This window comes from Haemorhous mexicanus, chromosome 5, assembly GCF_027477595.1.
Source record: "Haemorhous mexicanus isolate bHaeMex1 chromosome 5, bHaeMex1.pri, whole genome shotgun sequence".
NCBI lineage: Eukaryota > Metazoa > Chordata > Aves > Passeriformes > Fringillidae > Haemorhous > Haemorhous mexicanus.
Window position 1 is genome coordinate 75,740,844 of NC_082345.1, and position 27,016 is coordinate 75,767,859.

The 27,016-nt window shown below is 56.1% G+C and overlaps 1 protein-coding gene across 4 annotated transcripts in view; it reads right to left on the minus strand.

Moving 5' to 3' along the window:
- The window catches only part of PPP6R2 (protein phosphatase 6 regulatory subunit 2), a 60,200-nt gene that overhangs the window by 27,402 nt on the left and 5,782 nt on the right, over positions 1 to 27,016 (minus strand). For 2 of the 4 annotated variants that reach the window (XM_059847663.1, XM_059847665.1), the window contains exons 2-3: positions 9,431 to 9,559; positions 1,816 to 2,061 (exon numbers count right to left, since the gene is read on the minus strand). In XM_059847663.1, coding sequence (XP_059703646.1) covers positions 1,816 to 2,042 — 227 coding nt within the window. In that variant the 5' untranslated portion in view covers positions 2,043 to 2,061; positions 9,431 to 9,559. Of the gene's footprint in view, positions 1 to 1,815; positions 2,062 to 2,656; positions 2,854 to 9,430; positions 9,560 to 27,016 lie in introns of all 4 variants that reach the window. The other 2 variants (XM_059847667.1, XM_059847666.1) reach the window with 2 other exon arrangements.

A 27,016-nucleotide genomic window follows, 5' to 3' on the forward strand; every position in this document is an offset into this window, starting at 1 on the left:
ATTTACTGGGGACTCTGAACTTTATGAACCTCCAGACCACTGTTCCAGGGATAAAGTCCTTGGATGATCCCCTCTCCACACATCCCAGCCCCAGATCCTTCCAAAGCTATCAAGTTTCTCCCTGTTCCACTTCACCAACTTTAATAACCTTTCCTGAAGAGCCAAAGTGGGGATTCCATCTGGATTTACACAGAGTCCATTCTTCCTGCTCAGCCTTTATTTATCCCAAAAGCTTCCCTGGTTTCTAATGAGCTCAAACCCTCCTTCCCCTCTCCAGGCTGTGGAGAGGCTTCTGGGCCTGCTCTGCCTGGGAGTCCCTAGTGCTGCTAAGAAAATGCCCCATGAACATCAGCCCTCCGTGCCCCAGCAGGAATTTACCTCTTGAAACCTCTGTCCTTGTCCCCCCCTTCCCTCATTCTTCGCCTGTTTGGTAACAATCAGGGAATCCTGGCACAGCTGGGTGGGAGGGACCCCCAGAGCCCCTCCAGTGCCACCCCTGCCATGGCAGGGACACCTCCCACTGTCCCAGCCTGCTCCAGCCCCAGTGTCCAGCCTGGCCTGGGACACTCCAGGGATGCAGGGGCAGCCCCAGCTGCTCTGGCAGTTCCAGCCCAGCCAGGAATTCCTCATTGCCCAGATCCCATCCATGCCTGCCCTTTGGCAGTGGGAGCCATTCCCTGTGTCCTGTCCCTGCAGGCCTTGTCCCCAGTCCCTCTGCAGCTCTCCTGGAGCCCCTCCAGGCCCTGGAATGTGCTGGAAGCTCTCCCTAGACCCTTCCCTTCTCCAAGGGAACACTCCCAGCTCTCCCAGCCTCTCCAGAGCAGAGGGGCTCCAGCCCTGGGAGCAGCTCCTGTGGACTTGCTCCAGGTCCTTCAGCTGCTGGCCCCAGGGCTGACACAGCTCTGCAGGTGGGTCCCAAATTCATCCTTCAGAGCAGGATCCTTGCACAGCAGCCACAGGATATTCCAAGTGGTTACCCCACGTACTCCTGGGCATCCGCTCACCTGGGAACAGCCACCTCACACCATTATCAACTCTTACCCAAAACCACACCTGAACGTGGCACTTCTGTGGCTTTCCACCAACCCCAGCCCTGATCCATCCCCACCAGGAAAAACCTGCCCAGTTTCAGTTATTTATAGCCAGAGCAATCTTTTATTTTTATATTAACTTCACAAAAGCAAACAAACTCCCCAAACCCAAATGTCAATATTTTTGAGTATACATTGGGTTAAGAATACATAAACACAACTCTGGTGAGAAGCAAACCCCTGTGAGGAGCTCAGCACGGTCTGAGCAGAGGCAGGGCCTGCCCAGAGCTGTGATCCCTGAAATCAGCAGGATCTGGACATGTAGCACACTGAAAATACCCCAGATTTTATTCATTTTTCAGCTCACTTTGTTCTGTGGGATTGGAAACCCACTGAGCTCAGAGATTTCTACCTCTTGTGCTTCCCTTTCCTATAAAAACCTATTCAGGAAGCTTTGGATTTTGAGGGAACAGCAGATTGTTGAGACTTTATTTGAGATAGGATTACTTTTTTCCATTATTTGAGATTTGATTATTCGAGACATTACTTGAGCCATATTTTTTTGGAGACATTACTGGAAACAGGATTTTGTTTGGAGACCAACTCAATGTCAAAGCATCAAAACCAAACCAATTCCCTCCAAACCCCAAAAGCTGGAACACCCCCAGCGCTCAAAGCCTCCCTCCCCGTGAGGAAGTGCCACAACGGAGCCCAGGTGGAACCTGTTTTCAGCCCCGGGATCCCTGGCTGGCATGTCCCAGGGGAGCAGGGATCCAATACCTACTTGAATCGGACCTTCTCGTCCATGTCCACGGGGGGCTCGTGGGTGATGAGGGTGACCAGCTGCTCCATGCAGTGCTGCTGGCACAGGAAGTCCAGCAGCCGCCGGTTCTGGGCCTTGCACTCCTGCAGGACGTCATCCTCGTCCATCAGCTCCTCCAGGGTCACATCCTCCTTGTCCAGCAGCTTGTCCACGTGTGACGTTGTGTTCAAATCAAACTTCCAGAACATGGTGATGGGACACGACTGGCTGGGGGTGGGAAAGCACTGGTTACTGCTCCACACCTCCTGTGCATGATCACAGCATCGCTGAGATGACCTCTGAGACCATCGAGTGCCAGCATCAACCCCATCCACTGCCACCCCGTGTCCTCAGGGGCCACCTCCACACATTTTTTGAACACTTCCAGGGAGGAGGACTCCAGCCCATCCAGTGCTTTCCAACCCTCCTGGGGAAGGGATTTCCCCCAAATCCCCCCAGACCCTCCCCTGGCCCAGCCTGCGGCCGTTCCCTCTCCTCCTGTCCCTGTTCCCTGGAGCACAGCCCGACCCCCCCGGTGTCCCCTCCTGGCAGGGACTTGTGCAGAGCCACAAGGGCCCCCTGAGCCTCCTTTGCTCCAGGCTCAGCCCCTGCCCAGCTCCCTCAGCCCTCCTGGGGCTCCAGCCCCTTCCCAGCTCCACTCCCTGGACACGCTCCAGCCCCTCAGGGTTGTTCTTGGAGCACTGCACTTTGAATCCTCCCTTTCCATCCACTCCTACCCCAACCCTAGTCTGCCCTTTTGTGATCCCATTTTTCGCTGTGTGAGTTCTGTTAATAATCTTTTTTCACTTTGCTTTCCTAATACCTGAAATTTTGGAAAAGCTGTGGGTTACACCAAAGCAAGGCATTGTTCAGACCACTCCTAGGAGACTCTTCCAGGGCTCTTCCTCTTGCTTAACATTTCCTCTTCCAATTCTGCCCTTCACCATCTCACCTCAGCTCCTCAACAACCCTTCACAGTCCTGTTCTGGCCACAGCACCAGGTACAGAATTCATGGAATCCTGGAATGGGTTGGGTGGAAAGGGACCTCAGAGCCCCTCAGTGCCACCCCTGCCATGGCAGGGACACCTCCCACTGTCCCAGCCTGCTCCAGCCCCAGTGTCCAGCCTGGCCTGGGACACTGCAGGGATGCAGGGGCAGCCCCAGCTGCTCTGGCAGTTCCAGCCCAGGCAGGAATTCCTCATTGCCCAGATCCCATCCCTCCCTGCCCTCTGGCACTGGGAGCCATTCCCTGGGTGCTGTCCCTGCAGGCCTTGTCCCCAGTCCCTCTGCAGCCATTAACACCAACAGCAGGCAGTGGCTGTCACTCCCAGGGACACAGGGAACACAGCTCCTTCTGGACACATCCTGGGCAGTGCCAGCCCTGGCTCCCACGCTCTGCACACGCAGCCCCTGGGCTGAGCCGTGTCCCTGTGCCACGTTCCCAGATGATCCAGCAGCACCATGTGATTCTACACCCAGGATCACAAGGCTGTTTTTAACCCAACCCACATCCCCATTTCCACACACAGAACTCTCTCCATCCATTCCTTTGGCTTTTTCCAAAAATGTCCCTGTGCCTGATCCTCTGCTGGTCGCACTCTGCATAACCTCAGCTACAGGACAGCCCGGACATTGTCCTCTTAAAAACCCATTTTCCCCCCAGGAATGACACTGAGGGAGCTCTGCCTTCCAGTCTCCAGAGCAGGGCCTTCCTAAAAGCTGAAGACCCCAATTTTCCCATTAGATTTTAAATCTCTCAGTCCTTCATGGTGTAGCTTCCACAGTGAGTGAAGCATTCACAGAAAGCAGGACATGGATCAAGGAAAACACTGAGTTTCTTTTACACATCAGGTTTTTCCCAACTGGAATCCTGGGGGCAGCTCTGGAGAGCCCTGGAGGGGCTGGAGCGTGTCCAGGGAATGGAGCTGGGAAGGGGCTGGAGAACCAGGAGGAGCTGAGGGAGCTGGGAAGGGTCTGGAGAACCAGGAGGGGCTGAGGGAGCTGGGAAGGGGCTGGAGAACCAGGAGGGCTGAGGGAGCTGGGCAGGGGCTGAGCCTGGAGCAAAGGAGGCTCAGGGGGCCCTTGTGGCTCTGCACAAGTCCCTGCCAGGAGGGGACAGCCAGGGGGGGTCGGGCTGTGCCCAGGGAACAGGGACAGGAGAAGAGGGAACGGCCTCAGGCTGGGCCAGGGGAGCTCAGGGTGGGCACCAGCAGGAATTTCCCCATGGAAAGGGGGCTCAGGCCTTGGCAGGGGCTGCCCAGGGAGTTTTGGAGCCCCCATCCCTGGGGGTGTCCCAGGAATTCCTGGAGGTGGCACTCAGGGCTCTGGGCTGGGGACAGGTGGGGGTCAAACACAGATTGGACTGGATGGGCTGAGAGGGCTTTTCCAACTCCAGGGATTTTGGGATTCTGGGATTTCAGCACTGAATTTTGGAGTTGGGAGCAGCCATCTGAATGTTCAACCTACATGACACTGCAGTGACAGCACTGCTGGGCTCGGTGTGTTCCTCACAAACTGTTCTTTGGGTATTTTTAACCATCTCTGCTTGGTTATAAATTCACCGAGGGAAAATCTGGCACCAAAGGCCTTCAGTGAAGGAGGTTTGGGGGCTCAGTCAACCCAAATGCAGAAATATTCTTTCCAATGGTGTGGAATCCACATGGAATTCTCACCTTCCAAACTGACACCCATTGTAATCATGGCAATTCTACAGCTTTCCTGAACTTTTTATAAATCTCCAGGAAAAGCTGCCTGACCTTCCCTGTGGGAGTGGAGAGGGGCTGGGCTGGAACTGCCAGAGCAGCTGGGGCTGCCCCTGCATCCCTGGCAGTGCCAAGGCCAGGCTGGACACTGGGGCTGGAGCAGCCTGGGACAGTGGGAGGTGTCCCTGCCATGGCAGGGGTGGCACTGGAGGGGCTCTGGGGTCCCTTCCCATCCAGAACTCTCAGATTCCATGGGATTTGCTACTTCTCCCATCTCAGTGCTTAAATTTAGGTCACTCTTGCCACCAGTAAAGGAGAGATGTTTTCCCTTTCTCAGGTGGACACTCACAGCCCTTCCTGGCTGCTGATTTTATTTCTGGACTATCCCATGAGAGCAACACCCATGAGGGCTCCAGGAGAGCAGCTCTGTGTCAGTCAGTACCTGCTGTGGGGTTGGACCTGAGCTGCATTCCAGGGAGCATCTCCCAGCCCCACGCAGGGAAACTCCAGTGTCACCCCAAGGCCTGTGCTTGCCACCAGGGCTGTGCAGGAGCTGCAGGGCTGGGAAGGAGCAGCGAGGCTGCAGCCAAGGAGAGCCCCACGGCAATCCCAGAGGGCACCAGGCTCTGGGACAGCTCATGAACAAGAGCAATTACAGATCCCCTGGGTGGGCACTTCGACTCAGGGAATGGAATGGTTGGGTGGGAAGGGACCCCAGAGCCCCTCCAGTGCCACCCCTGCCATGGCAGGGACACCTCCCACTGTCCCAGCCTGCTCCAGCCCCAGTGTCCAGCCTGGCCTTGGCACTGCCCGGGACCCAGGGCCTGCCCACCCTCCCAGGCAGGAATTCCCTCCCAGCATCCCACCCATCCCTGCCCTCCCTCGGCCTGAGGCACCAGGGAAGGTGATTTCTGTAGGTGTGCCTTTGGGCCCCACCTGCACTGAAGCCCCCCTGTCCCAGCACAGCAGCACCAGTTTCCAGCCCATACACGAATTCCTATTTGTGATAAAAAACAGTGTTGGGTGTTTCAATCTGGGACAAGGCAGGAGATATTTAATCTCCCTGCTCCGACACAGAATTCCAAGACTAACAAACCCTGCCTCCTCAGGGCTGGGAACAGTCAATTCCCTGCCAACAAAGTTCCAGCTGAGTTTATAGAAAGTTCCAACAAGTAATGCACTTGCTGTTAAAAACCCCAAACAAAGGACCCCTTTTGCCACCTCTGCTCTGTTCTTTTCTTCCTCCATCAGCTCAGGAGCTGGGGGGAGGATGCCTATTTTGTTTTATTTTGGTTATGTGGTTTTTTTGTGTTATTTTATTTTATTGTATTTCATTTGATTTCATTTTCCACCCTTCCCAGAGTGGTGTCCTGGACAGTACCTGCCCCAGAGCTGCCCAGTTGCATAAAGGACAAATCAATGTTTTACACAGAATGTTCTGAGCCCGAGGAGCTCCTGGCTGGGAATTCCAATGGGGAATTTGGCCTTTAATTATTTATTTTTCATGGATGATCACCCAGCCTCCTGCTGCTGGCAGCTCCAGGAAACCAAGGCTCCCTTTGGGGACTGCAGTGTAAACAGCAGGGAAACAACCTGGGGGCGTGGTGCTGGGGACAGGGTCACCCTCAGGTGACTCCAAAGGGACCTGGGGGCGTGGTGCTGGGGACAGGGTCACCCTCAGGTGACTCCAAAGGGACCTGGGGGCGTGGTGCTGGGGACAGGGTCACCCTCAGGTGACTCCACAGGACCTGGGGGCATGGTGCTGGGGACAGGGTCACTCCCAGGTGACTCCACAGGACCTGGGTACATGGTGCTGGGGACAGGGTCACTCCCAGGTGACTCCACAGGACCTGGGGGCGTGGTGCTGGGGACAGGGTCACTCCCAGGTGACTCCACAGGACCTGGGGGCGTGGTGCTGGGGACAGGGTCACTCCCAGGTGACTCCAAAGGGACCTGGGGGCGTGGTGCTGGGGACAGGGTCACTCCCAGGTGACTCCACAGGACCTGGGTACATGGTGCTGGGGACAGGGTCACTCCCAGGTGACTCCACAGGACCTGGGGGCGTGGTGCTGGGGACAGGGTCACCCTCAGGTGACTTTCCCAGCCCCCCTGACCCCACGGCCCCAGGAGTATGCAGGGCCCGGGTTGCTGGGATTTCTCCCAGGGTTATTCCCAGCCAGTTCTGTGTCACCAAGGCCCCCCTGAGCCTCAGCAAACACAGGCACAGACAAAACACCCACAGCATTTTCCAACCTTTGCAAAATGCTCCGGGCACTCCAGTGCCAGGAAAAGTGAACACAGAGAGGCAGGAACCCCCAGGCAACTGCCCCTGGAAATCAGGACACAATTCCCAAGATTTACTGATTTTTTAGGCCCATTTAAGATCATTCCTGCTAAAATAAAACACTGAATATTTTTACTAGGTGGGAGCACATGGAAGTGCTGAAGGAAGGCAGCAAAAAAGAGTTCTGGGATCTAAAAAAGAGTTCTAAAAAAGAGTTCTGGGATCCTCCCACCATCCTGGTAACATCCAGTACAAAATCCCAAAGCCAACCCCAACTCCAGCAGCTCTGGCCCAGCTGAACAGGTCCCAGTTCCATCCAGGGTGGATTTAGCCTGGACAGACAGAGATTCCTGATGGGAATTTCAAGCTTATTCTTTTTTTTGCCAAGTTTTAATACAAAATCTCCCCTATTTCCTCCATAAGAATAAATAATTTTAAGCTTTGCTACACAAAGCAACAAAAAATACTCCAAAACGTAGGGAATTGCCTCCAGTTCCAGTATGGGAAGAAGTCTGGAGAACACCAGGACCACACGTCCATCCAAGAACTCTCCACCTTTAATTCCAGTTATCCAGTAACAGTTATCCCAGCTCCAGGGAATAAAATCTCACTTCACTGAACCTGCTGAACGTGAACCCCCAAATCAGCTTTTTCAGCAAACTGTTCCACCACTGGAAAATCCACCTGGAAGACACAGATGGACAAGGCCAGGCTGATCAATGGCTCAGCTGAATTCCCACGGAAGGGTTGGGCATGGAATTCCCAAACAGCTTTAGAGCAAAACTCCCTCCCTTCAGTGACTCAGCAGTGGGATGAAAGGGAAGAAATGAATCAACACAAATTAGAAAGAGGAAAAGGCACAGGCAGATCCCAAACCGGTGGATTTGGGAGTGATCCCAGAAGGATCACTGCTCCCAAGGGGAACAGCAGGGAATCAACATCTGCTTGGGACACAAAAATAATTAGGCTGAGCCTACCAAAGCTGTCACAAGGACCAGGGAGCTCCAAGCCCCATCCAGCCTGGCCTTGGACATTTCCAGGGACCCAGGAACAGCCACAGCTTCTCTGGGAATTCCATCCCAGCCCTCATCACCACCCTCCCAGCAGGAATCCCTTCCCAATATCCCACCTAACCATTCCAATCTGTGCATCTTTAACTCATCACCTATTTCCATGGGAGAACTTGTTTGACATCAGATCTCTCCCTTCTGGAGCACTAGGGGAGCTTTTCCCAACAGAATTCCCAAGAGGAAAATGCCCCAGTCAGCCACTCCACTGCTGGCACTGGGAAGGATCCCGCTGCTCCCACACCTCCAGGGAATGCCAGGGCAGTGAATCCACAATGGAACTGCTGCTGCAGGAGAGGGCAGCTCCTCCTGTGTGCCCTGGCTGCTCTGCTGGAAGGCTCCTACTCCTCCCTGGGGAACTCTGGTGAGAGATCCCAGCCTGTTCCCTTCTCCTTCCCCACGACGAGTGCACAGTGTGGCACCTCCACAGGGAATTTCCTGCCACAGCCACAGCAGTGCCCAGGGGAACAGGGAAAGAGGAGTTCCATGCCCTTCCCAGCCATTATGGACCTGAGCTCAGGTATGAGAGGCTGAACCCGGTTTTAGGGAGGAGCCTGGCCAGCACACTGTGAACCCCAGGATCCCTGGAGCTGGAAAAGCCCTCCCAGCCCATCCAGTCCCAGCTGTGCCTGACCCCCACCTTGTCCCCAGCCCAGAGCACTCAGTGCCACCTCCAGGAATTCCTGGGACACCTCCAGGGATGGGCACTCCAAAGCTCCCTGGGCAGCCCCTGCCAAGGCCTGACCCTCTTTCCATGGGGAAAAAGGCAGCCCAGGCTCAAGGATGGCACAGGACACAGAGACTGAGCCCCTCAGCCCGGACTCCATCCCAGAAATACCCCTGGGACACCACAATTCCCTCTGAGATGATGCAAGGCATTAAATACCAGATCAATCCCAGGAGCAGCCCCCAGAACTGAGCACCCAGCATCAGAGAGCTCATCCTCGTTACTGGGAGTTCACTGGTCCCTTAATGAGGAACTTCACAGGCCCTGGCCAGAAATCCCCCAGGGCTGGGCTGATCCCACGGGCTGGGGGGGAATTCAACCCCTTTGCTCAGATGAGACCCCACCTGCAAAGCAGCCCTGGGCCAACAACAGAAGCACCCGGAGCTGCTCCAGGGCTGGAGCCCCTCAGCTCCCAGGGATCCAGGCTGGGAGAGCTGGGAATGCCCAGTCTGAAGAGGAAAAGGCTCCAGGGAGAGCTCAGAGCCCCTGCCAGGGCCTGGAGGGGCTCCAGGAGAGCTGCAGAGGGACTGGGGACAAGGCCTGCAGGGACAGGAGACAGGGAATGGCTCCCACTGCCAGAGGGCAGGGATGGATGGGATCTGGGCAATGAGGAATTCCTGCCTGGGCTGGAACTGCCAGAGCAGCTGGGGCTGCCCCTGCATCCCTGGAGTGTCCCAGGCCAGGCTGGACACTGGGGCTGGAGCAGGCTGGGACAGTGGGAGGTGTCCCTGCCATGGCAGGGGTGGCACTGCAGGGGCTCTGGGGTCCCTTCCCACCCAGCCATTCCAAGACAAAAGGACAGGAAGATGTTCCTACCTTCAGTAGAAGTTTCTTCAAATGTGAAATCTCCTCGGACAGAGAAACATTTGGGTTACAGTTTCTGGAATAGACCCAGCTTCAGGATTGGTTTTCATCCAGTGTGAATTCCTTTGCAAGCTTCCAATCCTGGAAAAGATTTTTTGAAGTTACTAATAACCAAAGGCACCTGAAGGCCAAAGGGTTCTATTTTTTTTTCCCTAAATGAACTTTCACAGAACCATTCAGCACAAAGGAAGATCATAGGGACTGACAGTCCCTGCCAAGGAATCACCAGTCAGGCCACTCAGGATCCTCCCAGTTATCCCAGCTCCCCCCCTCCTGCAGCACTGGGCAAATGTGAACTGCCCAGCCCTGGAAGTGCCCAAGGCCAGGCTGGATGAGGCTCAGAACAACTGCAGACAGAGGAAGGGGATCACACAGGAAGAGCTAAAGTGTGGCTCAGCCCATGAGCTCTCCCAAAACTGCAGAGCTGGGCTTTAACCAATCTCCTGAAACCCAGGAATTCCTGGGATACACCCAGACAGAGACCAACCAGCAGCAGGTCCCCACATCAAATGGAAATGAAATGTAATGTGAACATAAATGTACTTCCTATCTTCCAGTCAGTGATTACTTAACTGCAGGTACATTCACCCACACCAAGGGCATTGATCTGAACAAAAACTGTTCAGGTTTTATTTCTACACTTTGATGCCTTTTTCCCTGGCACCTGTGCCCAAAAGCCTTTGACAGACTCCCAGATTCAGGGAGGTTGGAAAAGCCCTCCAAAGCCCATCCAGTCCCAGCTGTGCCTGATCCCCACCTGTCCCCAGCCCAGAGCACTGAGTGCCACCTCCAGGAACTCCTGGGACACCCCCAGGGATGGGGGCTCCAAAGCTCCCTGGGCAGCCCCTGCCAAGGCCTGAACGTCCTTTCCATGGGGAAATTGCTGCTGATTCCACCCACACCCTGCCCTGGCCCAGCCTGAGGCCATTCCCTCTCCTCCTGCCCCCGTTCCCTGGGAGCACAGCCCGACCCCTGGCACGAGCAGGGACACCTCAAACAAGAACCTCCTCAGCAATTCTCTGCTGGGCCACAAATGACAAGAGTTCCATAAAATTCTGCACAGCTCTGGCTTAAATGGACACTGATGCTTTGGAGAGCTCAAGGCTGGAAGAGCCATGGAAGAACACATGGAATTCTCACAATGCACAGAAGCAGCAGGGACAGGGAGCAGTGGGGGGGTTGGAAGGGAGAACTTGTCTTAGTCTCAGCTGGCTTTGCATTCCACAACCCTGGAGTCCTGGAATGGTCTGGGTGGGAAGAGACCTCAGAGCCCCTGCAGTGCCACCCCTGCCATGGCAGGGACACCTCCCACTGTCCCAGGTGCTCCAGCCCCAGTGTCCAGCCTGGCTTGGGCACTGCCAGGGATCCAGGGGCAGCCCCAGCTGCTTTGGGCACCCTGTGCCAGGGCCTGCCTGCTCTCCCAGGCAGGGATTTGTTCCCAATATCCAACCTGAGCCTCTCTCTATCAGTTCTCACAGGCCCTGCAGGTCCCTGCGGAGCCAGGACACCAAGGGATCCAGCCTGGCCGACCACAGCAAGCCCGAGCCTGGCACATCCTCATGGGAACAGCTCTGGAGAGCCTCCAGGAACACCCTGGACACTGCCAGCACTGCTGCCATCCCCGTGTCACTGCTGTGTCACCTCAGCCAGCACTGCTGCCATCCCTGTGTCACTGCTGTGTCACCTCAGCCAGCACTGCTGCCACCACCCTGTGTCACTGCTGTGTCACCTCAGCCAGCACTCCTGCCATCCCCGTGTCACTGCTGTGTCACCTCAGCCAGCACTGCTGCCATCACCCTGTGTCACTGCTGAGTCACCACAGCCAGCACTCCTGCCATCCCCGTGTCACTGCTGTGTCACCTCAGCCAGCACTGCTGCCATCTCCGTGTCACTGCTGTGTCACCTCAGCCAGCACTGCTGCCATCCCCGTGTCACTGCTGTGTCACCTCAGCCAGCACTGCTGCCATCCCCGTGTCACTGCTGTGTCACCTCAGCCAGCACTGCTGCCACCACCCTGTGTCACTGCTGTGTCACCTCAGCCAGCACTCCTGCCATCACCCTGTGTCACTGCTGTGTCACCACAGCCAGGACTCCTGCCACCCCCGTGTCCCTGCCATGCCACCACAACCAGCACTCCTGCCACCACCCCCATGTCACTGCTGTGTCACCTCAGCCAGCACTGCTGCCATCCCCATGTCACTGCTGTGTCACCTCAGCCAGCACTCCTGCCATCACCCTGTGTCACTGCCATGTCACCTCAGCCAGCACTCCTGCCATCACCCTGTGTCACTGCCATGTCACCTCAGCCAGCACTCCTGCCATCCCCGTGTCACTGCTGTGTCACCACAGCCAGCACTCCTGCCATCCCCGTGTCACTGCTGTGTCACCTCAGCCAGCACTGCTGCCATCCCCGTGTCACTGCTGTGTCACCTCAGCCAGCACTGCTGCCATCTCCGTGTCACTGCTGTGTCACCTCAGCCAGCACTGCTGCCATCCCCGTGTCACTGCTGTGTCACCACAGCCAGCACTCCTGCCACCACCGTGTGTCACTGCTTTGTCAGCAGGACACATCTGCTGGCCAAGAGACACGCCTGGTGACACCAGCAGCTGCTGGCACTGCTGCTGATCACAATTCCCTCAGATCCAGCCAGACCCTGCCGAGGTGCCAGGACCGACATGGCAGCAGAAACGGAGCCGTGTCCCCTCGGGAGGGAGCGGTGGCCAAACGCCCACAGGACTCACCCCAAGTTTAGTGGGAGTGAAACCCAAAGGAGTTCAAGAGGCTGCTGATCTGCAGCTCCTTCCATGAGACAGCAGCTGCTCCCAAATATCCCAAATACACACAAAGAGCTGTGGCTGTCATTTGAAAGACATGGGCCAAAAAATATGAACAAATTAAAAATATCCATCAAGAGAGAAAGTCCATTTTGCATAAATCAGGGGACCATGGAATGGTTTGGGTGGGAAGGACCTTGAAGCACACCCAGAGCCAGCCCTGCCATGGCAGGGACACTTCCCAGTGTCCCAGGGTGTCCCAAGCCCCAGTGTCCAGCCTGGCCTGCCAGGGATGGGGCCAGAGCTTTCAGGGTGTTTGACAGCTCAGCTCCAAGCACATGAATGAAATCAGAGTGTGCTGCAGCTTTTCCACACATCTGTGTGCCAATACCCCGTGAACAGTGCCCACCTTCCCCACATCTTCCATGCCTCAGGAGAGATGGTCCCAAGATATTCCACAGGAATATGGAATGGAATCCACTTTCCATGGAATCCACTCAGGCAAGTAAGGAAAGCTCGTTACTGAGCAGACTAAAACCCACTAAAAAGCTCTCCAATGCCTTTGCAAAAGCATTTACACATTAGCAAGTCATGCACAACTGTTCAATATATCCCAGCTCCCCTCCCGAGCTCTCCTCAGGGAACTTCCACCTGGAGCAGCCCTGCTGGAGGATCTGCAGAGCCCAGGAGGAGCAGACCCGCTGTTCCTGTGGCTGTTCCTGTGGCTGTTCCTGTGAGAACATGTGCCAGGTGCTGTGTACCACATCCCTGCTGGACACGGGGGTCAGAGCCCACCCCAGAGCCTGCACCAGCATCCCTGAGTCCAACCAGCAGGGACAGGGATAGGCTCAGGCAGAGCCTGGAACCTTCCCTGTGCCCCTCTGCCTAAGGGAGCCGGGAATTCCACACCCAGCACGTGGATGGAAGCTGACAACTGTCCTTGGACTCATGGAGTCATGGAATATGAGCTGGAGGGGATCCACAGGGATCACCTGCACAGACCCCTCAGATCCCACCTCTGAGAGCACTGTCCAAACACTCCTGGAGCTCTGGCAGCCTCGGGGCCAGCACCATGCCCTGCTCAGTGCCCAGCAGCCTCTGGGGAACAACCTGCTCCTGAGACCCCACCGGATCCCCCGGCCAGGGGCTCCTCCTGCTCCGTGCCTGCTGCTCCAGGGAAGCTGGGAGCAGGGATGCACAGGGGCTGCAGGGCCCCTCCCCAGGGAGAAGGGATGCACAGGGGCTGCAGGGCCCCTCCCCAGGGAGAAGGGATGCACAGGGGCTGCAGGGCCCCTCCCCAGGGAGGAGGGATGCACAGGGGCTGCAGGGCCCCCTCCCTGAGGAGAAGGGATGCACAGGGGCTGCAGGGCCCCCTCCCCACGGAGAAGGGATGCACAGGGGCTGCAGGGCCCCCTCCCCACGGAGAAGGGATGCACAGGGGCTGCAGGGCCCCCTCCCCAGGGAGGAGGGATGCACAGAGGCTGCAGTGCCCCCTCCCCAGGGAGGAGGGATGCACAGGGGCTGCAGGGCCCCCTCCCCAGGGAGAAGGGATGCACAGAGGCTGCAGGGCCCCCTCCCCAGGGAGAAGGGATGCACAGGGGCTGCAGGGCCCCCTCCCTGAGGAGAAGGGATGCACAGGGGCTGCAGGGCCCCTCCCTGAGGAGAAGGGATGCACAGGGGCTGCAGGGCCCCTCCCCAGGGAGAAGGGATGCACAGGGGCTGCAGGGCCCCTCCCCAGGGAGAAGGGATGCACAGGGGCTGCAGGGCCCCTCCCCAGGGAGAAGGGATGCACAGGGGCTGCAGGGCCCCTCCCCAGGGAGAAGGGATGCACAGGGGCTGCAGGGCCCCTCCCCAGGGAGAAGGGATGCACAGGGGCTGCAGGGCCCCTCCCCAGGGAGAAGGGATGCACAGGGGCTGCAGGGCCCCCTCCCCAGGGAGAAGGGATGCACAGGGGCTGCAGGGCCCCCTCCCCAGGGAGAAGGGATGCACAGGGGCTGCAGGGCCCCCTCCCCAGGGAGGAGGGATGCACAGGGGCTGCAGGGCCCCTCCCCAGGGAGAAGGGATGCACAGGGGCTGCAGGGCCCCCTCCCCAGGGAGGAGGGATGCACAGGGGCTGCAGGGCCCCCTCCCTGAGGAGAAGGGATGCACAGAGGCTGCAGGGCCCCCTCCCTGAGGAGAAGGGATGCACAGGGGCTGCAGGGCCCCCTCCCCAGGGAGAAGGGATGCACAGAGGCTGCAGGGCCCCTCCCTGAGGAGAAGGGATGCACAGGGGCTGCAGGGCCCCTCCCCAGGGAGAAGGGATGCACAGGGGCTGCAGTGCCCCTTCCCAGGGAGAAGGGATGCACAGGGGCTGCAGGGCCCCCTCCCCAGGGAGGAGGGATGCACAGGGGCTGCAGGGCCCCCTCCCCAGGGAGAAGGGATGCACAGGGGCTGCAGGGCCCCTCCCTGAGGAGAAGGGATGCACAGGGGCTGCAGGGCCCCCTCCCCAGGGAGAAGGGATGCACAGAGGCTGCAGGGCCCCCTCCCTGAGGAGAAGGGATGCACAGGGGCTGCAGGGCCCCCTCCCCAGGGAGAAGGGATGCACAGGGGCTGCAGGGCCCCTCCCTGAGGAGAAGGGATGCACAGGGGCTGCAGGGCCCCCTCCCCAGGGAGGAGGGATGCACAGGGGCTGCAGGGCCCCCTCCCCAGGGAGAAGGGATGCACAGGGGCTGCAGGGCCCCTCCCTGAGGAGAAGGGATGCACAGGGGCTGCAGGGCCCCCTCCCCAGGGAGAAGGGATGCACAGAGGCTGCAGGGCCCCCTCCCTGAGGAGAAGGGATGCACAGGGGCTGCAGGGCCCCCTCCCCAGGGAGAAGGGATGCACAGGGGCTGCAGGGCCCCTCCCTGAGGAGAAGGGATGCACAGAGGCTGCAGGGCCCCTCCCCAGGGAGAAGGGATGCACAGAGGCTGCAGGGCCCCCTCCCCAGGGAGGAGGGATGCACAGGGGCTGCAGGGCCCCCTCCCCAGGGAGAAGGGATGCACAGGGGCTGCAGGGCCCCCTCCCCAGGGAGAAGGGATGCACAGGGGCTGCAGGGCCCCTCCCTGAGGAGAAGGGATGCACAGAGGCTGCAGGGCCCCTCCCCAGGGAGAAGGGATGCACAGGGGCTGCAGGGCCCCCTCCCCAGGGAGAAGGGATGCACAGGGGCTGCAGGGCCCCTCCCTGAGGAGAAGGGATGCACAGGGGCTGCAGGGCCCCTCCCCAAGGCAAATCTATACCCACCATTGCTCTAAGCCAACTACAAGGAAAAGGTTCTTTGCCTGCAACAGAAACTGGAAAAGGGTGAGGACAATCAGGAATTCCTCAATAAAAACAATCAAAAGGTCCATGTGACCCTTAAACATGAGCCTCACAAGAGGAACAGAATTCCTGCCTGTCCCACACATCCCATGGCACATCCCAGGAGGCAGCAGTGGGATGGGAGCATTTGGAAAAGGACAGGCACATACAAAATCCAGCTATTTTTAACAAAATTTAAAGTCTTCCCACTGCCTCAGTTACTTTATCATGGTTGATCAGAACTATCAGCCCAGATGAGCTAAATTCAACCTTTTATATAAGTTAAAACTTCCCTCAAGATTTCACTGATAAAGGAAGAGTTTGAGCTGTTGGAATTAAGGAAAAGCAGCATTTCCCAGAGTACCTGCACTGCTGACAGAAGAACCACAAACTATTCCCTAATCAATGTCCACTCACATGAGTTTTGGGATTTATTCAGCCTCTTCCACCTGCTTTAAGAAAAAAAATCCCAGGACCCCTGAGGTTGGAAAAGCCCTCCCAAGCCCAACCAGTCCAAATTGTGCCCAATCCCCATCCTGTCCCCAGACCAGAGCCCTGAGTGCTACCTCCAGGAATTCCCTGGACACCTCCAGGGATGGGCACTCCAAAGCTCCCTGGGCAGCCCCTTCCATGGCTAAATACACTCAAAGGAAAAAAAAATAATCCCAGCCTAAAACAGTTGGACTTTTCAGCTTCTCTCCAGCAGAAGTGATGCAAAGACTGGGAAAAATGGTCCAGAGGTTTTTCCATTTTGGGGGTTTTATAGCATCAACACCTGCATCGATTTTCTGAACTTGGGGTTTTATGACACCTTCAGCTCTTCCCTAACCCTCCTTGTCTCTGCCAGGAATTCAGGGATTAAAGGCTGGAAGAGCTGTAAAACCATGGAGGCACCTCCCCAGTGCTCAGCCAGAACAGCCAAGTGACCACAAACACCAGCTGACCAAGATGGTCACTCCAGAGAGTCCTGGTTAGTTCTGACCCACAAACTCCTGCAGCCTATTCCCGACTCCACACAGCCCAGGGTCACTGGGATAGGCTCTAGTCTCTGCTGCTTCCTCATTTCCAGTCACTAAATAAATAAATAAATACATACACACATAAATACATACATAAATACATACATATCCTTCCACTAACTCTTCCAGACCTCAACCATAATACAGGAATTGCAATATTCCCAGGCACTGGTTCTAACAGTAAATAAACAACAGCTGAGACAAACGGCTGGACAGAGTCCAGAGACCACGGAGCTGCTCCAGGGCTGGAGCCAGGCTGGGAGAGCTGGGGCTGCTCACCTGGACAAGGGAAGGCTCCAGGAGAGCTGGAGAGGGACTGGGGACAAGGCCTGGAGGGACAGGACAAGGGGGTGCCCATGGGCAGGGACACCTCCCACTGTCCCAGGCTGCTCCAGCCCCAGTGTCCAGCCTGGTCTGACACTGCCAGGGATGCAGGGGCAGCCCCAGCTGCTCTGGCAATTCCAGCCCAGCCAGGAATTCCTTCCCAAGATCCCACCTGACCCTGCCCTCTGGCAGTTTTCTGGAGTTCCCATTCCATCCCCATGGAGGAGCAGCCAGCCCACCCCTCTGCCCAAATGCTGCCAGCTGCTCCCAGCCCCAGCTCATCCCTAAATCCACTCCTGGCAAACATCATTTCAACTCTTCCTCCATCAACTCGGTCAGAGCAACAGCAAATTCCTTTTCCTCTGCATGTGGACATTTGGAAAACGATATGCAAATCATGAGATCCTGGAATGATCCTGGTAACTGGAGAAGCCACCAAGACCAGTTACTATTTTAAACTCTTGGCCAAGCTCTGGGAATCTTCCACAGGAGCTGATCCAGCACACAACCAGCACCTTGTGCTGCCAGAGCCTGCTCCAAATCTTTTCAAATCTCCATGGAGCTGTGCCAGGGGAGGGATAGCATGGACACCAGGACAGGCTCTTTTCCAAGGGTGCTGGCACTGCCCAGGCTCCCCAGGGAACGGGCACAGCCCCAGAGCTCCAGGAGCGTTTGGACACTGCTGCCAGGGATGCCCAGGCTGGGATTGTTGGGGTGTCTGTGCAGGGCCAGGAGCTGGATCTGTGATCCCTGTGGGCCCTTCCCACTCAGGAGACTCCCTGATTCTCTGATTCCAGGTACACCACAGGATGGACATGCAGCTGCTGTGGTTTTCCAGTCAGACACAAACCACAGGAGGTCCCTCCCTAAGGTCAGGCAGCCCTGGATGAGGAAACACAGCCCAGGACTTCCCAGTGCAGTTACTGATGGCAATGAACTGCCCACACCTGCAAGCAGAGGGGCTGTTGTTGTTGTTGTTATTGTTATTATTATTGTTATGGTCATCCCAGCCCAGGGCTCCCTGGGAAGAAGCTGGAGCCTGCAGTGCATCACCTGCAGGGAGATGGACCAGGTGTCCCACTGCTGCCTGGTGCCTCCCAGGGCAGGGACAGGGTCACTCCCATCCCTTTCCCACCTCCTGCCACACAGCTCTCCCTCCCTGCCCAGCTGGAAGCCAGCCTTGGTCCATCCCCAGAGCTGTCAAGCACTCCCCAGGAAAGCAGGCGAGGAGCAGTGCCAGGCTCATACACAACACCCCAGTGCCACCTCACAACCATTTACACTCGCCAGTATTTTTATCCCCAAGCTCTTCCTACGAAATTGGATCACTTGGGTTATCAACATTTCTGAACTGCACAATTTCACTTCCCAAAAAAGGACCCATATTTCCTGAGAGAGAAGCAAACACTGTCCAGAATTCAGAGCACTCTGTAAATGTCTCAGGTCAGCCCTGATGGGGGCTGCAGGCCCATCTCAGAGTCCTCCCCCTGTGAGTGCCGGGCAAGGGAGGCAAGAAGTCACCATCCTGCAGGAATTCAGCAGGGATTTCCCCATGGAAAGCAGGTCAGGCCTTGGCAGGGGCTGCCCAGGGAGCTTTGGAGTGCCCATCCCTGGAGGTGTCCCAGGGATTCCTGGAGGTGGCACTGAGGGCTCTGGGCTGGGGACAAGGGGGGCATTGGGTGCAGCTGGGACTCAGTGATCCCAAAGGGCTTTTCCAGCCCCAGTAGTTCTGGGATTTTGGGATTCAGTCTGCCAGGGGAAGAGAATATGAGCTACTCAGTTATTTCAGAGCTCTCTCAACCTCCTTAGGCTACCACCTCAGACTCCTGAGCAACACACTCTGTCTCTGCTTCCAAGATGGAATAATTCCCATACTCATCTTTAACACAGCAAGGACTGAATCCAAGACCTTTGTGGATTTCTCTTCAGAGGAATGATGGAGGCACCAAGGATGGTGAGAAACTCCAAAGGAGGAAAGGAAATGCTTCCTACACAAATGCTGGAGCTCAAGGCCAGGCTGGATGTGGCCTGGAGCAGGCTGGGACAGCGGGAGGTGTCCCTGCCATGGCAGGGGTGGCACTGCAGGGGCTCTGAGGTCCCTTCCCACCCACAGCAGTCTGGGATTCCATGATTCCACAATTCCATGAGCCCAGCCCCTCTGTTCTCAAATTATGCCATGGCAGGAGCCCTTCCCGTGCCAGCCATGAGGAACAGCCAAGGGACAGGACCTGTGGGAGGTTCTCCCCCAGGGGCAGCTCTGAAGTTCTGGGACACCCTCCCAAGCGGCAGCACAAAATTCAAATAGCTCCTTTGAGATCAGGATTTTACACAGCTCCATTCTCATTCAGCACCTTTCCCTTTGCTCCCTGCCTCTCTCATTTGCTCAATTCTTTTTGGAATCCCTGACTAAAGGCAAAGCAGGACACACCAGAGGCCTGGAGGCAGTGATCCCAGCTCACTGGGGGTTCATCACTGCTACACATTCCCAAAAGAGGCACTTCAGCTCCCTGAGACATTCCCTGGCCCAAGCTGCTTATTGAAAACCTCTTGGATACACTTAAAATTCAGATAAAATTTCAACCAAAATATTTCACCAATTTGCCAAGAATCTCCTTTTGTTTTCCCCTTGTGGGCTATGAAGATGAATTTCTTCATTATTCCTTAATATCTGACAAATGAAAGAGATCTCTGCATTTGCATTACAAAATTCTGGCACCAAGAAGGTTGGAAAAGCCCTCCAAAGCCATCCAGTCCAGGGATGGGGACTCCAGAGCTCCCTGGGCAGCCTCTGCCAAGGCCTGAGCCCCCTTTCCATGGGGAAATTTCTCCTGGTGTCCAACCTCACCTCCCCTGGCCCAGCCTGAGGCCGTTCCCTCTGCTCCTGTCCCTGTTCCCTGGAGCACAGCCCGACCCCCCCAGCTGTCCCCTCCTGGCAGGGACTTGTGCAGAGCCACAAGGTCCCCCTGAGCCTCCTTTGCTCCAGGCTCAGCCCCTTCCCAGCTCCCTCAGCCCCTCCTGGGGCTCCAGCCCCTTCCCAGCTCCATTCCCTGGACACGCTCCAGCCCCTCCAGGGCTCTCCTGGCAGGAGGGGCCCAGAGCTGCCCCCAGGATTCCAGGGGGTCCCTCGGCAGGGCCAGCACAGGGGACAGTCCCTGCCCTGGGGCCGTGCCCCCACAGCCCAGGGGCCATCGGCCTCCTGCCCCCCCGGCCCCCCTGGGCTCATGTCCAGCCGCTGGCACAGCACCCCAGGGCCTTTCCCAGCTCTCCAGCCCCTGTCCCAGCCTGGAGCGCTCCAGGGGCTTGGGCTGACCCCAGGGCAGCACCTGGCACCTGGCTGTCCCTCACCCTGCTGGCCTCAGCCCACGGATCCAGCCTGTCCCCATCCCTCTGGAAGCTCCCACCTCCCACCCAGCTCAGTGCCACCCACTGTTCCCTGGCCACCAGCAGGAAACCACAGGCACAGTGGGATGCTGCTCGGCATGGAAAGGGGCTGTGCTGGGTTTCTTCTTTAACAAAAAACTGCCCCTGGCAATAAACCCTTGAAGGCCTCTGTGTTGGACAAATGTACACCCGAAATAAAGAGCTCCTTCTAATCCTTCAGAGGCTCCCTTGGCCTCTGAAGCTCCCAAAGACAGAGATGATATCGGGAGTACTTTGTTTTGATCACCAACCTTATCCTCACCCAGTATCTCGTTAAGCAGCCTCCTAATTGCTGCCCTACCCCATGCTAAAGACAGAATTTGCACAGCTTCTTGATTTAAATGTTACTTTTTAATTAACTGCTCCACACCCAGACACGAAGAAACCGAAACCGCAGCACTTCAAAAGCTGCAGGAAAAAGCTGCAGAAAAGGACCCCAAACGCTCTGGGAACAGAACAGCACAAAAAAGGCCTTTTTTACCAGCTCAGCTGGCACACATGGAGTTCAACACATCCCCAAATTCACCTCTGTGGGCTGCTGGGCTCACATCAGCTCTGAGGGCAGAGGAATCTCCCACTTTGTGACCTGTATTTCAGCAGTAATTCAGCAGGATTGGTATTTCCAGCTGCTCCTCTGTGCTGACCCCACAGAAGCAACACCAGTCCCAAGGAACCCCGGGGGGACGCGGGGCTTGCCATTAAATATTAACCTTTGAGTGTGAGATTTGCAACTGCATTTGAGTATTAAAGCAGCAAAACAAAGTCCTGGGGTGCTTGAAGCGTTGATTTCCATCCCTTGCAGGACTTCAGGCTCCTCCCTTTCGGCCTGCCTGGATCACTTTGATGCCACTCAGGGCTGGTTACTCTGTCTGCTCTAAGCAACAAGTGACATTTCCTCCCAGGTCACCACAGCTCAGCCCCACAGAAATCCCAGTTCATGACCAGACTGAGATCTCCGAGCAGGGTGCTGGTTGTTACTGGGTGCCGAAGGAGCATTTCACAGAAATCCCACTTCCATGGACCTTGGATGCTTTCATCTTTGCTGCCCACACAGACTAAGGGGATGTTACAAAAGACACCTCTTTGTACTCAGACTGAGGGCCAGCATTTGCAAACTGAGATTTCCTGCTGCACCCCATGGGGAGATCAAGGGCTGCCTGTTCCACAGACGCCTATTTGATCAACACACGACCTCAAGTGAGCCAGTGAAACAACTGCTGTGCTCCTTTCCTGGTCCTTCACCCCAGTTCAAAGCTCCCAAGGTGAGTCTGTGGCTGTACCTGCACCAGAACAGCCCAGCCCGTCACACACTGCAGCTCCTACCAGAATATTCCAGTGCTCCTCCACTCAATGGACCCAGAACCAAGGCCCCAGCGAAGCAGAGCCCTCAAACAGGACATTAAATAAATGCATTTTCATTTCCTCAAGCTTTCAGGGCATTACAGACACAGTCCATGCAAAGTTTAAGAAGTTTTGCAGTTAAATAAAGACTCTTCAGAAGGAGCTCAGAATGGCTGAGGTTGGAAAAGAGCATCAAGTCCAAGCTGTGCCCGACCCCCAGCTTGTCCCCAGCCCAGAGCCCTGAGTGCCCCCTCCAGGAATTCCCTGGACATCTCCAGGGATAGGGACTCCAAGGTCCCTGGGCAGCCCTGGCCAAGGCCTGACCCTTTCCATGGGGAAATTGCTCCCTCTTTACCCAATTCCTCAGAACTGGGTAAAACATCTTTCCCAGAACAAGGCACCACCAGGCTGTTTTCCCTGCATGGCACCGCTTAACCTTTATGTATGAGCCAGGCTTCATCCATCATAAAACATCCTGAAAGGAAAACAATCCCTGGGAACTCTCAGACCCACCCTTCAGAGTTCCATGGGTTTTACCTGGACAAAGAAACATCAAAGCTCAACCTGCTCTGGGAATCCCAAACCAGCAGGACACACTCCTGATCTGAGGCCACTGCTTGCTGGGTATTAAACCTGCACTGCTGGGAAAGAATGGGTTTCCTTTGCCATGCAGTATTAGCAGCAAAAAAATAACCAGCTGGATCCTTCCCCAAAACCAGCTTCCAACATTGCTGCAGGAATGTCTGAGCAGGGAGGGAGGGCAGGGAAGTGAGGAAGGATGGAGCAGCAGGAAGGGGACAGCATTCCAGCTGAAATGTCCATCCAGCTCGGGCTTGGAGCACTAATCCAAGGAGTCACTCACACTGTGACTGAATTCCCTCAATCATAACCAAAACCACTCATAAAACCCATGGAATCTGTAGGGTGAGCGTTTCAAAAGACTGAAAAGGATGACATTTGTTTTTCCAAGCTTAATAAAGAATCCTAGAGATTGGATCAACATTGGGAAAAAAACTGAACATCCACCTTGCACAAATGATCATCAATAGTTCTCTTCATCATGGAAGCATGGAATGGTTTGGGTGGGGCCTGGAGTCCCTTGGGATAGTGAAGGTGTCCCTGCCCTTGGCAGGGGCTGCACCAACAAACCATCCTGGGATCCCATGATTCCCCCCAGGACTCTGAATGGGCCAACCTGCAGGAATTGCAGCGATTTCCTCAGCAGGAATTGCCCCCAAAGCATCAAAACCAAACCCAGCAGGGCACTGCTCCTTTCAGCCAGGGCCCAGGAGATCCTCCTGCTTCCCCCAGCACTGGCCCTGCTGGTTGGCAGGTGATGATCCCACCTGCCTTTCCCAAAATAACACATTCCTGACCAGGGCACTGTCCACAGCTCCAAACAAACTGGGATTACACAACAGGATTTTCCCCACATGGCCAAAGTCTCCCGTGCCCACCAGGCGATCCCGTCCCACTTCACTGCTCCTCTGAAAACTCCAGCACAGATCCAAACCCCAAGGATATACTCAATACTTTTCCTTTTCTCTTCTAAAACTAAAAATAACTCAACAGTTTTGTTCTTGGGAACTGCACTGCTTCATGTCAGCATTTGCTTCCAGGCATTTGAGAAAACAGCACAAAGAAGCTCTAAGAACCCCAGGATCCCTGAGGCTGGAAAAGCCCTCCCAGCCCATCCAGTCCCAGCTGTGTCAAAAGCCCACCTTGTCCCTAGCCCAGACCCCTGAGTGCCACCTCCAGGAATTCCTTGGACACCTCCAGGGATGGGAACTGCAAAACTCCCTGGGCAGCCCCTGCCAGGGCCTGACCACCCTTGCCATAAAGAAATTGCTGCTGATGCCCAAAATTCACCTGTCAAAAATGAAGTGGCCATTTTTTTCCTGCAAGACACAACATTCCTCAGCAGAGCTGCTGCTGGAAATGGAGGGCAAAGCAGGACCAGGGAGGCCATGGACACACTGGATCCCCACACTAACATCACTGCCTTGTACCAGTTATTTCATGTGTCACAACAAAGGTGACAGAAGGAAAGGAAAAACAGAAGGCCTGAAATCGCCTCTTTTGCAAGAGGAAGTTACAGTGTAACAGGCATGAAATTGGGTGTGCAGTCAGTGGTGGCACCACATCCCAAGCCCCCACCAACATCTGGCACCCTAAAGCCCCTTATAGCTTTTGGAAACTCCTGTGCTGCCTCATCCTTGAGTTTCCAGAGCCCTCAGTCACACACAGCAGTCTAGGACCAGCCATAATTAAACTTTCTCTAAAGCAGAATGAAAAAACTCAGTAAAATATTGATAAACTTCTTCTGAGCTTTGGGTCCTCCCCATGCCAGGCACTGAAGAAGGTGGGGAAACCCTGTCCTCTGCCTGCAGGACCTCAGAGCCCCTCCAGTGCCACCCCTGCTGTGGCAGGGACACCTCCCACTGTCCCAGGTGCTCCCAGCCCCAATGTCCAGCCTGGCCTTGGCCACTGCCAGGGATCCAGGGGCAGCCCCAGCTGCTCTGGGCACCCTGTGCCAGGGCCTGCCTGCTCTCCCAGGCAGGAATTTTTTCCTAATATCCAATCTAAACCAATCCATCCCTGCCCTCTGGCAGTGGGAAGCCATTCCCTGCGTCCTGGCACTCCAGTGCTGGTTCAGGGTCCCTCTCTGGCTCTCTAGGATCCCTTCAGATCCTGGAAGGTGCTGTGAGGTCTCCACATGACCTTCCCTTCCCCAGGCTGAACATTCCCAACTCTCCCAGGCTGTCTCTGGAGGTGCTCCAGTCTCTGTATGAACGTGCTGGGCTCCTCTGGACCTGCTCCAGCAGCTCCACATCCTCCTGACGCCAGGAGCAGCAGAGCTGTGCCCCACGCTCCTCACAGAACTGAAAACCAGCTGTGCTGGGCATGTGCACAACTTTGACTTGGTTCAGTGCTTTGGCCCTAGAGAGATCTCCATGGTTCTGAAACTCTCCCTGCTTCCAGCAGCAAACTCATCCACCCGCTGTGGAAGAGGGAGAAGGTTCCCCAGGCAGAGCTCAGGGTTTGGACATGGCCAAACATCAGCATCTCAAAGTCACAGAATCGTTTAGGTTAGAAAAGCTCCTGGGGAGCACCCAGCCCAATCTCTTGTGCTGAGCGAGTTGCCTGACCCAGGTGAGCAGGTCCCTGTCCCAGCCCTGCAGGTGTCCCCTGCCCAGGCTGGGTCTCATCTGAGGTGCAGCTACTTATGCTGAGGATGACTGATGCCAGTCAGTCACACAGATTCCCTGGGCAGGAGAGGAACGAGCACTTCTCCAGCACAACTCAGCTATTTCAGACCCCTGCACAGACAGGGAATGAGCACCTGGCTCCTCCACTGACTGAAAAAGGAACTCTGGACCACTGAACCATTACCTCAGAGAGAGAGATTTACATCACAGAGGCGTCAGCTTAAGGAGAGGTTCCAGCCCCTGGAAGGCCAAGGCAAAGTATGAAACACATTGCTGGGGGAGGGGAAATACTTAGAAAGTCATGGAAGAAAAATTAGGATATACCATAGACAGTACAACATTAAATAATGATACCGTAAATCAGGGAATCATAGCATGGTTTGGGTGGGAAGGGACTTTAAAGACCACCTCATTCCAACCATGGCAGGGAACAAGGACTAGGAGAATGCAGAAGAAGTAAATAACAACTGAGCACAAAGAAAAATAATCTTCCAACTGAAAAATAAAAAGGAAACAAGCTGCAGAGCTAAGCTGGAAAAGCATCCTTTGGTGTTTTCCAATTAGCTAAGTGGTGCAGACTGAGCACCTGCTCAGCAGGGATGGGGTGTCCTGGCTCAGGGCTCTCGGGATCACCTGGATAGTCCATTCCCTGGGCTGAGCTTGACTTAACCTAACACAGAATCATGGCTGCTGTCAACACCAGTGCAGCTCCACTGCTGCAACCCCACCACATTCCAGCCCCATATTCCAACTGCCCAGCAGAACTTCCAGCAGTGAAACTCACATTCAGTGAAACAGAAGTGCAGAGTCATGAGATGGGTTTGGGTGGGAAGGGACCCCAGAGCCCCTCCAGTGCCACCCCTGCCATGGCAGGGACACCTCCCACTGTCCCAGCCTGCTCCAGCCCCAGTGTCCAGCCTGGCCTTGGACACTCCAGGGATGCAGGGGCAGCCCCAGCTGCTCTGGCAATTCCAGCCCAGCCAGGAATTCCTCATTGCCAAGATCCCATCCATCCCTGCCTTCTGGCAGTGGGAAGCCATTCCCTGTGTCCTGTCCCTCCAGGCCTTGTCCCTGGTCCCTCTGCAGCTCTTCTGGAGCCCCTTCAGGCCCTGCCAGGGGCTCTGAGCTCTCCCTGGAGCCTTGTCTTGTCCAGGTGAACATTCCCAGCTCTCCTGGCCTGGCTGCAGAGCAGAGGGGCTCCAGTGCCTCCATGGCTTCTCTGGGTTTACTCCAGCAGCTCCAGGTCCCTCTGCTGTCAGGAGCTGCAGGCTCTCAGAGGCAGCAGCAGAAGTTCCCAGGAAGGGGAGGTGTCCGAGTCCTGCTCCCTGTGAGCCCAGCACCGGCACAGCCACACCAGGAACATGTTGCACCACGATGCTGCTGCCAGCGCCATCCAACCACGCCCTGGTTAAATCCCAGGACAGCCCTGGCCCTGTCACTCTGCTCCTTCCTGGGTCCCAGGTCCCCGTGTTGTCCCCGGTGGCAGCACTGCCGTGCTGCTCCCTGCGGAGCTCCCGGCGCTGGCCCCGCGCCCATGGCTCTGCCGCTGCCATCCCACACGGACGTGGTGCCAGCACAGGGCAGCCTGGCCTTCTGCCTGCTCCTGGCACGCTACAACCGTGCCCTTCGTCCTCGGCCTCGGGGACACGGGGACAGTTCTCAACCTGTGAGCTCACAGGCTCAATTATCCCTCTCAAAGAAAAAAAATCCATCTTAACATAAAAGAATTCAATTAAACGGCGTCCCGGGGGATCTGCCGAGGGAAGAGAACACAAATAAACAGCCAAGGAAACACAACCTTCTCATCCCAGCCCGCTGCACAGCCGAGCAAGGAGCTGGAACCAGCTGCAGCCTGTGCAGGGCTACGAGGACGGAAGGAAAGGAAGAGACTGCCACATGGAAGAAAACCCCAAATGTCACAGCAGAGCCAGCGGTGTGTTCTCTGAGGTGTGACAGAACTCAGTCCTCACAAGGAATCGAAGGCAAAACTGAAACCAAAGCAGCTTCTTGTGTTCTATTTCCTTCTTCCTTCCTGTGGCTGCAGCAGCCAGACCATCCCCACTCCTGCAGGTTTGTGCCTCTCCCACTGCCAGGCTCTGCTGCCACTGTTCCAAAAGCTGCCCAGGGAAATCAGA